At 39.7% G+C, this 17,500-nt stretch overlaps 1 protein-coding gene across 1 annotated transcript in view; it reads left to right on the forward strand.

The window, feature by feature from the left end:
* Positions 1-17,500, forward strand: part of LOC137970340 (serine/threonine-protein phosphatase 4 regulatory subunit 1-like) — a 62,986-nt gene that overhangs the window by 15,074 nt on the left and 30,412 nt on the right. The window contains exons 6-9 of the mRNA XM_068816893.1: positions 1,042-1,102; positions 5,854-5,939; positions 6,585-6,689; positions 12,923-12,988. Coding sequence (XP_068672994.1) covers positions 1,042-1,102; positions 5,854-5,939; positions 6,585-6,689; positions 12,923-12,988 — 318 coding nt within the window. The remainder of the gene's footprint in view (positions 1-1,041; positions 1,103-5,853; positions 5,940-6,584; positions 6,690-12,922; positions 12,989-17,500) is intronic.

Below are 17,500 nucleotides of genomic sequence, written 5' to 3' on the forward strand. Positions count from 1 at the left end.
CTCTAATAATAATAATAATAATAATAATAATAATAATAATAATAATAATAATAATAATAATAATAATAATAATAATAATAATAATAAGCTCCGTTTTAAGGACAACTGCAAAAGCATTTTAAAAACTGGGAATATTCTGCATAACTGGAATGATACGGTGAAAGATCGTGGTAAATTGCTGTCGACGATTAAAACTGTTTCGGATAAATTGAACATCTCAAGGAAAGGAAAATATGAACGTACCAGAGAACGGAGGAAAAGATAGAATATATTTCGTCAAGTATCGATCACGAGTCTAGGCGCATATATATATAATAATAATAATAGAGTGGTTTTCAATTGAGTGTTGAAAGTAATTAGCGAATTACTTTCGTTTTGCATTATTTACTTCACTCAGTGATTGATTCAAAGTTCTCGCGCTACTTTTTCAACCAATCAGAAGTGAAACCAAAACCAATTGTGGCTCGCTCATGCACATTTTCTCGTGCTTTGTGTAGGCTACACGTAATTACTTCGAGTTTTGATTGGTTTACTGGATTGTCTCTGTCATTTTTGATTGGCCAAGTAAAGCCTGGCCGCTTTAGGCCGGTTTGGACGTCAAAGGGTTAATGGGGACATTAAGTGAGTGATAAACCCATTGACTCCCTGGAGTGCCCCATAGACGAGTAAAATCGTCTGGCGTTATAGTAAAATACTAAGTCTGGCCGGTTTAGGCCGGTTTGGACATTAAAGGGTTAATGTATGTACATGTAGTCTCTGAAATCTACATCTTTCATTAACTTCATTCCAGAAGTGACATCAACGACTTTCTAAAAACTCTTAATTTAATTTGGAAAGTGTACATAATAGATTTTGAAGAAATAAAAAGCCTTAAGTTTACAACTTTGAAATATGGAATAAGCTTCTATATTTCAGTTTATATTCTGTCTATAGTTTTTATTCTGTAACAAATCTTTTACTTGTCATGTGTCAATTGAAAAAAATATTAAAGAATTTATAATTGATGAGTTGATTGATAGATCAAGTATTTTTGTCTATTAGGTTCGCAAGACCAGTCAAGCAGCCTTATTAGTTCTTTTGGAACAGGAAGTTGTAGAAAGAGGTAACTAAATTCTATTGAACCAATTGAGGTAACTTCCACTCCTGATAGCTTTAAATGTCACCATGATGAACATTTTAGTTGGATCCTCCTCCAGCATGAGAGGACTGTTGTTGGTTGTCCAGGCAGTCTGAGCAGAAGTAAGTCAAGCAACTGTATTATCAGTTGATCTAGATGGTGTCTGAACAGATTGTTTTTCTGCTAAGTGAACCATGATATTATTGAAGGGTGCTGCGTTGGTGGGGAAGTAGTATACAAAAATGTGGGTTTTATCAACTGAGTTGATAATGTAAATTGGCCACCATACAGAGATTCTAAAAGCTGATGTTTCAAGCATTAGCCCTTCGCCAGAGCGAATCGAGGAATTGTGGGTTATGTGTTGTTTTTATAGTAGAGTAGTAGCTACGCTATTGGTGGTAACATGGCAACGTGACAAATAGGAATATATTAGTTACCATAAACACTGGTGTATAAGCTGCACTTGCATATAAGCTGCACCCTGAGTTTAGCAACTTAGATTTTGGGAAAAAAAAAATTGAAAGAAATTAAGATAAATCAAAAGTGGAGTCTTGACAAAGATGTCTTACATGTAAATGCACTGTTTCTTCAAGTTTCTCGTATTAACTCACTAACATTTAAAACAGAGAATACTCAAACTAATAGTATGAAAATCTGACTAGGACATAAATTTGATCTTTTTCATTAGAATTTACATGCAACAACACCTGACGAACGTTTCGGTTCGTTTTAGCTTAGTAACCAGGCATTCTCGCTTGTGGTGGATCGATTTCTGTCGAAGTGGGCGGCCATCCTCGACATTGTAAACAACTTTGTGGTGGAATGGAGATTCGCTGCCGAGTGAAGTTCACCTGCTCAAGAAAGGCAATGTTAAACCGGATAAAAGATCTTTTAACGAAGAAGGTTTAATCATTGTATAAGCTCAAACAACAACGGCTCTTTTAGGAGCCACCAAACTCGCAAAAGCAATGATCAATGCGTAATGTGGTATTGTTTTATGAAGTTCTTATTAATTTGCTGCACAGGTCTATACAGACTTAAGAATTTTCGGTAAACTTGTTAATTTATGCAAATTTACGGCATGGTGTCTAGATGTTCTCGCAGATAAGCCACATCCCCGATTTGATACGAAATTTTCGAGCAAAAAGGTGCGGCTTATACGCCGGGGTTTACGGTAAATGAAAAGCGTTTGTTAGTACCGTGAGGATTAAGGGTGCCGATTTGGAAGATGAATTTTTGTTCCAGATTCTTGCGGCTTTCCGTCGTACCTAGATGTAGGGAAAGGCTGCAGATAGCCATGTGTTTTTTGGAGTGGTTAGGGAGATTAAAATGATGAGCGACTGGCTTAAATGCATCCTATTCATTCTTCTCAACATCGCGAAGGTGTTAGCGGAATCAGTCGCACAGTCGTCTACCTGTCTCGCCAATGTATAATTTATTGCATAATGTACAGGTTATGCAATAAATGACATTTGCGGAGGTACATGTGAAATGATTGGTAATCTTAACAGATTGCTTAGGTCCCAATGTCTTGCTACTGTTAACGATGAAAAGACAAGTTTTGCATGGTGAGCGCGCACATGTAAATACTGTGAACAGTGATAAATTTGTTTTTATTCCTCTTGTGAGTTAATGTCAGGGCTGGTCTACCGTTATTACTGGCTTGCCAGTATGGCAATCCCAGTGGGAAAATGGGTAATATTTCATCGTTATATTTTCCGTATTGGTAAAAGTCTTGCCTGTCACCCCCCACTAAGTGGCGTCTAACTTTGAAGGAATCAAACGCCTTGAATGCATCGCAGTGTTTACTGAAGTCGCATCTAAGTTGTCTGGCAATTTACATTTATTTTGTACTCAACTCTGCAAAGGGAAAAAAAAATTGGAAATGTGACAGTGAAGAATTATTTGAATGAAATCTTGTTGTATCTTTTGTGCTTCATTATTTATGGTCAAGGTTCTTTCGAAAAGGGTTTGATGTGAACTGTCAGAAATTTAATATTTAATTGCATATGCTTTCTGACTCGGATTGTGTGTCTTGTTTGCATGCACACAATTGAAGTAAGAAGGGTTTTTTGCCTCTAATAGCAAATAATTATGTTGTTTGTTTCCATAAATTTTTCGCTGTAAAAGGTTTTTGTGAGATTTCCAGCCTTTGTGAATTTAAAAATTAATGTTGGGTGAATATCGACCTTAACAAGTTTGCATATGTGGGTTGAAATGTGATACGGGAGGATTTTTGTGGTAGTGCGCTGTCAGCAGCACGTGCCTAAGTCCAGAAAATAAACAGGTCTGTTGGAAGCATGCTTGAGTTTTAACAAAATGAGCCCCAAAATCAGCAAAAACCTGTGACGGTGATGAATAATAAAGTAGCTGCTTTTTCCAAAATGATGGAATTACCTGATGATAAATAACCTTGTCTTGGAGAGTAAATTTTTGACTTTGCAGAAACAATGGTCAATGCAAAGAGTTGGGCGATTGTAATCTTTGTGTTGAATTCACACATTTCTGGTCAAACTTTATAACACTTGAAAGAAAAAAGAAAACTAACAAAAACAAAAACCCACTATCTTGCCATCATCTGACACAGATGCTTCACTGTTTAAACACGCCACAGTAACTTGATCATGGCGCCCGCTGGATTTGATGTCACTTTTGATTTTGCAATTTACTTGTGCAGCCAAAAGTACAATAGCAAAATTGAATGTAGCAAAAATCTCCCAAACTGTTTTTCGCTGATGGTAACTTATATTCGCGGTTCAAAATTAATGTTGTTTTCATGTCGTAAATTTTGTTGCTGATGGCAAAATATTCATTCTCAATCAACCGCCCTGAAAGCCTCCTTCTGCTCTTCCCAAAAACTGTGTATCAATATTTATTTACTTTTGCATCAATATTGGCTTTGCATAAAGCAAGCTACCAGTAACAAAATCTGTACCTTTCTTAGTTCGCATTTTTGAGCATTAGAATAGAATTTTTGGTCCTCTGCTTCTGCTACAAAGTGGTATATTTTTTATGTCGCTCATCCAGATACTAACCCTGCCAGACAGCGTTTAACCTCAGTGAACTTTTGTATTACAAAGCTGTCAGATGCTCAGAGTGCACGCTTAAACTTGTGGTGAAGAGAAGTTGTGAGGGAACTTGAAAATGATCAACATGTCAGCCTAGAAGCCATTGTTTCTCGATTCCCATTTTATTTTTCTGGGTCTAGTACTTTTCTAGTAACCACATACTGTATCTTGTCAGGGGGCTATTTGTAAACCTAAGACTTCTACCATAGCACTACAATGATATACAACACGAAAACAATATTTTGTACTGTTAAAGCTACATATGTGACCCTATTTGGGAAAAGCAGGCTTAACGAAAATAGCGTTGAAGCGTTTTTTCGTTGTAATGCATTTTCAACGCATTGAAAATGCGTTGAAGAGCATTTCCATTGCGTTTTGAAACGTCGGCAATGTTTTTCAACGGAACCGAAATGCGTTGCAAATCCATTTCAAAATCATTTCAAAACATTGTCAGTGCGTTGTCAAACACTGACAACGCATTTAATGAAACCGCCATGGGCCGTTTGGAATCATTTATAGCACCGCTGCTATTAGCTACTATGAAATCTTTACAACAAATTGTTAACCCATTAGCATGAACTCTAGCACGTATGTATCAGTTTGAATTTGAGCAGAAACATCAAATTCATGGAGTTTTCCTGTAATTTTGCAGAGAACGTGGCTAAGTGTAAAACTGAACTATCCTATGGCTGCTGTTACTTACCTTTTTGGCTTCAGTTGTAACCCTATTGTGAACAAAGTGTGTTGACAATAATTATGTTTAGCTTTGTTACAACGGGGCAAAACGTTGTCCTTTGTTTTCAACGTTAACTTTTCTGCAGAATTTGTATCAAACGTTGGGAAAAGTTGCCAACGCATTGAGAAACATTTTCCATCCATTCTTAAACATTTTGTTGAACATAGTCAACGTTTTTACAATGGACTGAATAACATTACAAATGGGTTGAGAACCATTATTAACGCATTGTAATGCATTATCAACGAATTTAAAGTGCATTGAAAATGCATTACAACACTATTTTTGTTAAGCCCGGTTTTCCCAAATAGGGTCACATATTATGCAAAGACTTGAATCTCCTGGAAGACAAAATTCAGCTCAGTTGACAATATGTGACTCTCTTTGGGACAACCGGGCTTAATGAGAATGGTCTTAATGACCCCCGCTTTGAAAAAATTGCCTGCAAGGCTGCAGTTCAATACCGCCCCACTCGGTCCCTTCTGTTTTTTGCATAACACATAGCACAGGCAACCCAGTGTACGCTCATGGAGTGTCTAGTTTAAGTATGTCTTTTACTGGTATGTTTTTTTGTTGGTGGTGTTGTCAAGTAGTCATTTGCTCGATACACTTGGTAGTTGGCAGCAGCTCAGTAGACCTTGTTATTCTAAATGATAAACCAAATTTCCATTGTTACTTGTGCATTTTAGTGGTATCCATGTTTGTTCTCTGTACTCCATAAATTTTGTCTGTCAATGAGGCTAATGCTCAGGTTGTTGAATAATTGTCAGTCAATAACAACATTCTTTCTCTGGACTGTACTCACATTGCCTTGGTTGTTGAAACATGGATAGCACTACCCATGTGGGTTAAATGCTATCAAGGTGTGCATAATTCCTGGGCTCAAACCATCTTTTATTCTAAAATACATGTATTATTTTTTTCTTTGTCAGATGATATCGAGGAACAGGTTTGTCCTGTTTTACTGCAGCTAACAGCTGGAGAAAGCAATGATGACAACAGATCTGAAGCAGTTGCTGTAAGTTTTGATGAGTTTTAGTGGTTCTTTAGAGTAATTTGTTTGACCAGAAATAGTTTGTTCATGATATTTTGGCCTTTTCTCTCAAAAATTGAGAGGAAGCCTACCTGGACATGAATAGCAATGAAAAATTGGCCTTAAGGGTTAGGTCGTGTTCTATTGGGATCAACCGTTTTAGTTGGTTGAGTTGATTGGGTTTTTTAGTGTTCTATTCAGAAAAAACCGTTTTCGGTTGGTTTGGTCGATCAACTTTTTCAGCCGGCATCAAACTAGGTTGAAACAGTTGAAAAAGCATTGGCAGCGACCGCTGTTGCTTACGCGGGCCATTTAAAGTCGGGCGAGGAATCCTACCGTGTTGCTTTCCCTCAACTTGTCAACGCTGAGAAGTCTGGTAATGACTATTCCCAGGAGTTACCGCGTTTCAACCGAAAACGGTTGGAAAAGTGTTCTATTGGGAAACCTCAACCGCTTCAACCTAAACCAGTCGCAGTTGAAACAGTTGAGCCCAATAGAACACGACCTTAGCCTTAACCCTAACCCTAATTTAGAGCTCAAATTAATGTGTTTCAGTCAATCGTGTTGGAAAGAAAAATAATAATTCACAGTTTTCATGTAATTGTCATTTCTGACTTTCTTGTTTGTTAGTTAATGAGCAAGATGGCACCACTTGTTGGGCGAGATATAACAGACAGATACTTTTTACCACGGTTTGAGGCTCTCTGCTCAGATCCTCTTTTTCATGTTAGGAAGGTAAGAGCAGGCAATAATTTACATACAGTGTACAGCTGTGCCACCTGACACTATTAGTGCTGTAGGAGGTACTGAAACCTTATCTTTCAATCTACAGTACCACTCAAAGGTAAGTTGACAGTCACTCGCGAGTTGCGAAACTTGACTCGAGACGCGCTTCTCGATCCTCGAAAATTTTGAGAATCGAGTCTCGAGTCGAGTTTCGCAACTCGCAAGTTGAGTCTTTCGAGTTTCGTGTCGAGAAAAATAATGAGCTTGATGCTTGACTGATCTCTCGAGAAGTAAATAAGACAAGCAAAGCGCACTTGTGTGTTGTTCATGCTCGCATATCAAGTACGAGTAGTTCTGTTGACGAAATATGCACACAGTTCCTGTCGCTCGATCCTTTCCTCAAAGGATCAATGAATAATCTGTTGCGATCATTTACAAAACCGCTCTCTTCACAATCCACTTGAACATGCTGGCTTGGCTTAAAACTTAAAAACCTGACGCTTTCTTCATCCTGATAATAAGCGTTATCGATCATTGATTTTAAGTAAAGAGAATGTAACGTAATATGCCTCGAGCAAGCGATCTCAAATTTACGAGGTTGTGAATTTTTTCAACGGTGCTCCCATCGCATTATTGGTCATATTGGTAAATCACTATTGGTTGTTTTAAATAAAGTGAGGCTGCCTGGTAAGGCAGTTGCATTACGAGCATGAAAATGTTCCAAGTTTCGCTTACATTGACATATGCAAATTTCACTTGCGGACGAAGTTACCCTCAAGCGGATGTCACGCAATGCTTTGACTTTTGATTACAGTTTATTTCAATTATTTTACCTACAGTACTTATGAAATCATCAGAGAATATTTCAAAAGTAAGAAGAATAGCTTCCAGTTTGTAGGAACGAATCAGACACTGCAGGCATATTTACAAGTCCTCAAAAATGTAATTGTGAAAGTACACACGCAAGCCTGACAGTCCACGCCGGTTCGTTTCGATCCACTGCCTCTCTTCACTTTACCATACTTCGTGTTTGAAATAATTATAATGGTTGCAGGATTTGTGTTCATGCCCATGGTAAATATATCTGAGAGCTTTGGATACAACATGCGACTGAAGATTTTCACGTTTACTTGATTGTGTCATGGTGTTGGCTTGTAATTGCGTATACCGGTGCCAGTTTTTAGAGCATGTTATATTTTCTCTTTCGATTCTCTTGACATCCAAGACGAGCAAGCAGAACTGCGACGATAATTGACCATTCGTCTTTTGTTGATTTTGATTATAAAGTTTCAATCCAGCTTTTGTCACGATGGGAAAGACGCAGTAGTGTTTTTGATATTACAACGCCACCTTTCGAACAAGGTTCCTTTTTACTCCGATAAATTACATGTCCATGATCATTTTGCTAGTTTGTGACCGGGTTTGTGCCTGGGGAACGCATCGGAAACTCGTGTATTTTTTTCAGAACAAGTGAATAAGATCGCAACGTTTTTATTCTACATGCCGAAGGATAATGAAGATAATATTTTTTTCGCGGTTTAAGAACATTGAAAGCTTGCTTAGAGTCAACATGAATATTGTGTACAAAGGCTCCGTTTGCGGAATTGTTCATTTCTTCGAGACATAAATCGCTTTCTCAAGTTCTTCTCGAGTTTATGCATATTCCAAAGTTCATCTTTCTCGACTCTTGATTCTCAACTCTTGATTCTCGAGCCTCGATTCTCGCGTCTCGAAACTCAAACGACTCGACCTTCGTGATGCGAGAATTGAGTTTCGAGACTGTCAACTTTGAGCGGCACTGTATCAATCACCACAGCAGGGCAGAGGCAAAAGCAACTGATTGTCTTGGTAAATTGCAACAAGACAGCAATTACCATTTCTTTTGTTTTTGGTATTGTTCTGGTTTTGTATCACCTTTATCCCAAGGAAAAGCCTTCTCATCAACATTGATTTAAAAGAATTGACAACAAAGCAGGGGTGCAGGGATGGCACAGTGGTGAGAGCACTCGCCTCCCACCAATGTGGCCCAGGTTCGATTCCCAGACTTGGCGTCATATGTGGGTTGATTGTAATAATAATAATAATGATAATTTATTCATTTCTATTGCACCAGCTACATTAAAATATTATCGCCCGCATGTCACAATCAATTGAAATAATTACTAAGTAATTATTTTAATTAAAACTATAAAATACATAATTACAAATATTAAAAAGCTTACAATTAAAAATTTACAATTTGTGGTAGAAAATATGCTAGTTAAAAATATGTATGTAATATTGGTAAATTAAACAAAATGTATATCAATCTATGTAGTACTACGCAATATTAAAAGTAAATCTGTGGCTATATAAAATCCTTAAAAGCGTCTCAAAATAGGTAAGTCTTTAACTGAGCCTTAAATGAATCCACGGATGTTATTTCACGCAATGTATCAGATGAAACATTCTAAAGTTTGGGGGCGGCCGCACACAAGGCACGATCCCCCAACGTTTTCTTGGTACGCACTCTTGGATGTTTTAGTAAAAGCTCATTGTTAGATCTGAGCGAGTAGTTAGATTTAGATTTAATAGTAATAAGGCCGCTTAAGATGTTGTTGCTATACCATAGATCGCCTCAGGTGAAATATGATCAAAGCATGAGGTATTACAAATAAGGTGCTCAGCAGTATTTTGAACATGTCGCATCATTTTGTATTCTCAATAATATACGTGCTGGTGAGTTTACGCTGGCCATTTTGTTTAGTTTGGATCAAGCATTATTCACTCATTCACTCCGTAGGGAGTGAATAATGCTCAATTACTCCGAGATAGCGAACCAATCAGATTGCTTGAAACACCAAGATCACTGAGTGAGGATATACTAATCAGTCTTATCGTCATTAAGCTTGAGCCAGTCCAACAACATCCACTGACGAAGATCCTCTATGCCCTGCTGCATTCCAGTAACTGCCTTAACATGACTTGTATGTGAATCTGGTGCAAACGATAGGTACAGCTGTGTATCGTCTGCGTAGCAATGAACATCAGGCAGATGACAACCCCTGATCTCAGAAAGCTCTGAAGCGTAGATAACAAAAGGGCCCAAACAGGAACCCTGTGGAACACCGTACAACAAGAAGAAGCTATCAGAACGATTCCAATTGATCATAACACGTTGGATCCTATCATATAAGTACGATGCGAACCACTCCAAAACCTTCCCAGAAACACCAAATCGAGAATGAAGACATTTTAGCGGACTACCGTGGTCGACAGTATCAAAGGCTGAACTCAGATCGAGGAGAACTAGTAGAGTCACTTGACCTTTATTCATGTTCATCAAAATATCCTTCTTTACTCTCAAAAGAGCCATTTCAGTGCTGTGATTTTTCACGTAGGCTGACTGTAAATCAGGGTAGAGTCCATTGGAAGATGTGGGCAAACAGCTGATCAGAATCTGAACGTTCCGTTTGTTTAGAAATATATGGTAAATTACTAACAGGACGGAAGTTCTTATACAAAAGATCCAGTCCAAACGGTTTTCATAGAGGGTTCACTAATGCTTCCTTCCAGGCACTACCGGCCTGTGAGGCCACGTCATGGAGTTCTTTGTGGATTACAGTTATCTTTTCTGTAAAGAAAGTGCCCATATCATTTGCAAGCTGAAATTTATTATCATGTGGTGGAAGACAATTCCCAGTCTCGTGCTTTAATAATCTCCTTCTCTAAAAAGTTTTCCCTGGTGAGTACTGTTGTCTGAGCACTATAAAGTCCTTATAAAATGCAGTGTGAAGGCTATTAAGCAAAGAAGTCACACCGTTCCTGCATACCTTATAGTGACCAAAGTAAGCCTGAGATTTTGTTTTTGCTCACCTTTTCTCAGATTTACATCTTGTCCTTTTTGCCTCCCGTATATCCTCACTTAACCACAGTAGACCATAGGCAGCCCAAGCTCGCGTCACTACAGACAGCCGTTGAGAATTTAAACGTGTTATAAGACTTTGTATGGGAAATCAAATATCGTTGATTATAAAGCCTAAAAAAGGCTCAATTTAACTTTCATTCAATAAAATGAATCAAAATGACTCACCTCTGGTGTATTCTTGTGCCTTTTGGAGCTTATTTTACAGTTTCGGGAAGTCGGTGTTTTCAATGTTCTAAGACGAAGTCAAGGCTGCACACTACGATTCCGACCGTTGTCAGCTCAGAGGCGGTTTGCGACTTGAAAATCCATCCCAGCCAAGATTTTGTCATGCAAAGCTAAAGCCACATCATTTGCGAACTTCCGTGAATGTTTCATCGTCAAAAAACCCCATGCACTTGGCTGGAAATGAGCATTTTCTGCTTCGATTTCGATAGCTGATGTATTTAACTGCAAGTGATCACTGACGAGGACACGGAGCTTGGGTCCGAGGTCAAATTAGCCGCTGTGAGGATGGGGTAAGTATTGTAAATGAAATGACTGTACCTCCATCGGATAACCCTAACCCTAACCCTAACCTAACCTAACCTAAAGAGTATCCGCTAGCGTGGCATTATAGGAGCTAATCAATTCTCAAGAGCACTTGGTGGAACTAGGCACAATTCCAAGTTTCTCAGATTACTTCACAATTTATCAATGTCAACACCCTTGAGATTTCCTTAAGTATGCTCCTTTACAAAAACTGCAGGCTTAGGCATTTGAAGACCACAGACAACTGAAAAATGATCTGAAAACAGGCGATCAACACTTAGGGAACCATCAATAACAAACTGACATTTCCGTGAAATAATGAGGTCCAAGGTGTGTCCGAGAATATGAGTTGGTTCACTGACATGCTGCTCAAGGCCTAAACACTCTAGAAAATCCTGCAGTTTCCTCGCATCGGCGTCACTTGGTACATCGACATGGATGTTGAAATCTCCCAAAATCGCGAGTTTCTCAGTAGACGAAATAACAGACATAATAGTCAGAAAACTCGGAAAAGAAAACAGTTGACACTGGATGCTTGACGCTGTAGATCCCTACAACACGAAGTCTGTATGTGCCCAATATAACGAGCCATTCTGAAAACTTGAATGATTCCCTCTCTCCAGAAGCTACCATTGTGACTTGTAATGAATCTCTGAATAAAAGGCCAGTTCCGCCAGCCGACCAACTAGCCCAAGGCTCAGGTCCATAAGCTTGTAGCCCTCAGGCGTGGCCAGAGCACATGCAGCAACATCATCTGCAGTGAAGCAGGTTTCAGTTAACCCCAACGAGATCAAATTTTGATCTGGCAACATAATCAATGAAGTTAGGGTTACTACAAGCTACCCCCTTCACCCCTTTGCCTGACTTTCGCCTTAACATGGTGACACCATTCTCTACAGTGGGGATTGACTTTACCGGTCATCTGATGGTCAACAAGGGTAACAAGACAGAGAAAATTTAATGTTACGTCTGCCTGTTCACTTGTAGCACCACTCGCAATGTCAATTTGGAGAAGTTGATGACATGACGACCGATCAGTTCCTTCTTGCATTCAGGCGCCACTGTGCCCTCTATGGAACTCCTTCACTGATTCTTTGTGATAGTGCCAAAACATTTCGGAAAGGGAATGAAGAAATTCAGAAGTTGTTTCAAGTCATAGAAGATCAAACAGTACAGGATCACCTTGCCCAGAAGAGAGTTCTTACGAGTTGAAGGATGTGTGCAGTCACACTGCGCCACCGCTGTGTCCGGTTCTTCGTCCGGGTTAACCTTGCTTTGTTTTCTTTTCTGAAATAAATATTGATGACACATTTGACACAGACACACTTTTCTGTCTGTAATGACACTGGGAAACAAAGCAATCAAAATCTTATTGAAATCTTGGTATGGTGTTGCTGTAGTATAGGCCAGGCTTTAAAAATGCATATTCAGTCTGTGGTTTGATAATAGCAAAATGTTGGCAATTGCCCAATATTTTTGAGTGGTCCTGTGAAGTAGTCAGAGGACAAGGGTGGCACAGTCGGTTAGTGCGCAGCCTTGATGCAAGAGGTCCCAAGTTCGATCCCCGGATCTCACATCCTTGTTTTGACTTCTTTCCTTTCAATGTAGCCTAAGTAGCTTTAAATACCCTTAAAACAGAGCACTGATGGAAAGAGGGGGGAGGGGGGGGGGTAAAATGAGCGCACCGTCGGCTTCCTGGGAGAATACTCTCTAGAGAGTAAAGGAACTTCCGACGTTAAATAGGGTGTACCATTCATTTCTTTGTAGTTTCCGAAGATTGATCCGTGTAATACCTTGAAATACACAGGTGTGTGCATCTAATTTTGGTGAGATTTGTGGTGTACTTGGACGAGAAGTGACAAGTGAAAAAATGGTGAGTTCATGAGAATAAGTAGCTCTTTAGGTTCTGTATTATTAATTGAGTTGGCACTTCTTGTTGAAGGTGCTAAACTGGAGACTGTGTAGACCTTATTCATAAATGGAGGTCAACTGATAATTCTCTTGTCCAAGTGCAAATTAGCCTACCAAGCCTCAATACCATACAATGAATTGAAAAGAATCCTTCCTCTAAAATGAGGCTTGGTAGGCTAATTTACACTTGGACAAAAGAATTATATATTGGCTGCCATTTAATGTGATGATGCATGTAGTACATTTCTGTTTTAAAGTGCCCATAACATGAAAATTTTTATTTTCCTATTTGAAAGTCCATGTTATTAACAAATGAACTTTTTCGATTCGTACCCTAACTCATGATGTAGCTTAAGGAACATGTGATTACAGGATATGAGGATTTTACACAGGTTGATGCGAACAAATGCCTGGAAGATGCGTACCCGCTACATGTAACAACATGTAGGTGATCCTGAAAAAGGAATAAGTGTGCATAGGAATCCTTTCTTCAACTCGGAAAACACAATACCTCAAAAGGAAGGAAAAATGGCAGTAAATTTTTTCCTGGTGAGAAGAAAGAACTGGAAGCCCGGTAAAACTTTGTCACTGTGCTTGATTCATTTCAAAGAGGATGACTTTCAGTATCGTATGGACAGCAAAATGTATAGGAATGTTCAGCATTATTTAAGCCTTGATTTAATTCCCTCTTGATGTCTTTGTTATCGTCTTGTTTTATGCTGTAATCTTGAAGCCATTCCTCGTCTGCCAGTGGTTCTTCCATGTAGTTCTGGGTTTCAGTGCTACAAAAAGTTGCAAAATTGTTGAGACACTCCTGACAAAAAACACCTTTTCTAGCTTCCAATACCTGCCGTATCTAGAATTTCAACCTTTCCCACTTCCCCCTCCCTCTCCCCCTTTCAATGTTGACTCTTTAAGTTTTGACCAATTTTTTTTGTCTTGCTAGCAACATTGACACGGGGGGGAGGGCGGGAGTGTGGGAGATAATAGGTTATTATTGATTCCAATAATTATGCCCTTCTAGGTTTGAATCCTATATGGAATATTTTCAAAGTAGAAAAAGATATCATATAAGCTCTGAAACATTTCAGAAGTTTGCACGCAAAGTGCCAAGCACATTGTACCAAACAGGAAAGAATATTAATTATTGACATATGATGGTATTGATGTTCAAGTGTTTTAATCGTCGCATTTTACATGTGCCGAATCGAATGCAATTGTGTTCCTAATTGACGTCAACGGCGATGGTGGCGTTACAGTTGAAAATCTTATCTTCCAGGAAACAGCACAATTCAACTAGTACTTTCTTTCCTATTTAATCCAAAACATTACCAGATGATTTATGATAGAGTTCACACAGTTAGAAATCCTGTACATATCGTATATTCAATTTACCAACGGTCTACCATTGCAATAGCAAGAAATATGGTATCATATTTTCTCAGTGAAAAGCTGTGGTAGACCGTGTAGACTGTTGCATATAAAGGTCATAATTTGTAGCCTTTACAAATTTGTTCACTTTCGTATCTCTTTGTAAAACAAATGTTGCTAAGAATTTAGCAAACTTGGGTGGTTCCTTTTGAGCATTCTGCTCAGTTGGTCATTCCATAGTACATGGAATTAGCCTGTACTGGACATGTCACTTTGAAGACTTGCTACTAAACGTTAGTAATCCCGTCTCTGGAAGCAGACTAACACGAAAGCAATAAGTATTGTTACAAATGGACCTCTATGAAAATGGATCTTTGTGTAACAATGTTTGCTAAGAATTGATTTTTCGGAAAGTGGATGTTCTCTTTTAATGGCACGCGATCGAAGTTAAAGGAGCGGTAATGTCTCTTTTTCACACGTCATCGTCGCAGCCACTCGCGAGCGAGTATGGCGGCCAAAAAGATTAGCAGAGCAGAGACTCAAACAGGCCGCATCTACAGGGTCTCAAGGCGCTGTTAGGCAGCAGCCTTTCTCTGCTCACGGCGCACAGCTTCCTCAGTGAGTCGGGTGTTTTCAAAGTGTAGAACACCTTTCCGAGTTGTACTTTTCCAGACGTGTCTGTCTGCTGCTAGTTGTTCCCACTCGTTCACATTAATTCCACATTTCAGCAAGGAGTGCTTTAGCAAGTCCTTGTGCCTTTTCTTTGGAGCACCGACTGATCTAGTACCACGGGAGAGCTGTGAGTAGTATAGTTGCTTTGGTAGACGACAGTCTGGCATTCTACAGATGTGACCAGTCCATCTAAGTTGATGAAGGAGAGCGACTGACTCTAGACTTTGAGAAGATGTTCTCTCAAATACGACAGTGTTTGTTACTCTGTCCTGCCACTTAATGTGCAGGATTAGTCTCAAACATCGCTGGTGGTATGTTTCCAGTTGTTTGATATGCTTCCAATAGGTAACCCATGTCTCACAACCATAGAGAAGTGTGGGTATGATGATGGCATTGTAAACCTTAATCTTTGTGTTGGATAGGATATCGTTATTGCAGAAAATCCTCTTACTGAGTTTGTTGTAGGCTGTGGCGGCTGCACTTATGCGACTTTGAATTTCCATATCCAAAGAGGCATTACTGGAAACAGTACTTCCCAGATATTTGAAGTTGTTTACCGCATTGAGTTCTTCACCATTTATTTGAATTGATGGAAGAGAATCTGTAGGAGATGGATAGCCTCGTTCATGCTGAAACATGGTCAGTTTTGCTGATGTTGAGGGTAAGGCCAAGCCTGCTATACGCTAAAGGGAAAGCGTTCACAGTACTCTGCATTCCATCCTCTGAACAAGAGCAGACAGCTGAGTCATCTGCGTATTGAAGCTCAATAATGGTTGTAAAAGAAACTTTTGTCTTTGTCTCTGAAGATTGAAGATGTTGCCATCAATCTGGTACTGGATGCCAACGCCGTCGTTGAGAGAAGGTCGAGCCAGTTGAAGAACAACCCCCATAAACAGTGAGAACAGGGTGGGCGCGATTACACAACCTTGTTTGACACCAGCATCGACTGAGAAAGGCTCACTAGATTTACCATTATACAGAACAGCAGCAGTCAAGTCATCATGAAGTAGTCGGATCATTTTCACAAGCTTCCCTGGGCATCCATACTTTGCAAGAATTTGCCACAGAGTATCTCAATGGATAGAGTCGAATGCTTTCTTAAGGCCTATATAGGTGAGGTAGAGAGGCACGCGTTGTTGATGGCACTTTTCCAGTATCTGGCGGAGGGCAAAGATCATATCGATGGTACCACGTGAGGGTCTGAACCCACATTGACTTTCAGGAAGAACCTCTTCGGCGAGTGGAGTCAGGCGGTTTAACAGAATCTTAGCAAAGAGCTTGCCCATTGCTGAGAGAAGTGAAATACCTCGATAGTTACTGCATAACGACTTATCTCCCTTCTTGAACAAAGTCACGATTTGGGCATCTCTGAGGTCATCTGGGATTTGTTCTTCTGTCCAGAACCTCTGGATGAGCAGAAAAAGTTGCTCAGTGAGTTGAGATCCACCCGCTTTGATCACTTCAGCAGGAATACCATCAGGTCCTGAGGCTTTACCACTCTTCAAAGACCTCAGCGCTTTTTCAACTTCATCAAAGGTTGGGGAAACAGCTAGCTCGTGTCTTACAAGGTGCTGTTCGAGTTCATCCACTGCTCTTGGATCTACCTGAGCATTGCGGTTCAGCAAGTTGCTAAAGTGCTCTTTCCAACACAGTCTAATTGATTCAGGATCCTTTACAAGTTCATTGGTGGAGGTCCTAAGAGGAGTCGGCTCATGAGTGCTAGGGCCATAAACCATCTTGGTTGCTGCAAAGAAAGCACGGTTCTTGTGAGTATCGGCAAGCTCTTGTAGTTCAGCTGCTTTTACCAGCCACCATTGATTCTTCAATTGTCTGGTGTGCCTCTGTAAATTAGCTTTTGCCTTGGTGAGTTTCTGTCTGCGGGAGTGTGTCTTTGGAAGTTGTTGCCAGTTGATAAAAGCAGCTTGATATTCACTAACAAGTTTCAGTAGTTCTTCATCGTTATCATCAAACCAGTCTTGGTGTTTTTTCCTCTTTGGCCCAATAGTCTCCGAACAAGCATCAAGAATAGCATTATTGAGGGCATTCCAAGTAGTATCAACAGATGTCTTCTCCTCTAGGGCAGGAAGTTTGTCGTTAAGTGATGCCTGAAAATCTTGTTTCACTATAGATTGATTGAGGGCTTCAACGTTAAGTGTGAGACGTGGTTGCTGTCGGCTCTTCTTCCGTAACTTCAATCTGAAAACAAACCTAACCATACGGTGGTCGGTGAAACAGCCCTCGCTACCAGTAATTGTACGCGTATTCAACACACACTGTCTGTCTCTCTTTCTGGTAATTACATAGTCAATGATATGCCAATGGCGTGAGCGTGGATGTCGCTATGTGCCCTTGTGCCGATCTTTCATGCGGAATAAAATGTTGGTAATGACTAAGCTATGTTCTGTGCATTTAGTGAGTAGCATGAGTCCAT

Source organism: Montipora foliosa, chromosome 1 (genome assembly GCF_036669935.1).
Source record: "Montipora foliosa isolate CH-2021 chromosome 1, ASM3666993v2, whole genome shotgun sequence".
In the NCBI taxonomy this organism is placed as follows: Eukaryota; Metazoa; Cnidaria; class Anthozoa; order Scleractinia; family Acroporidae; genus Montipora; species Montipora foliosa.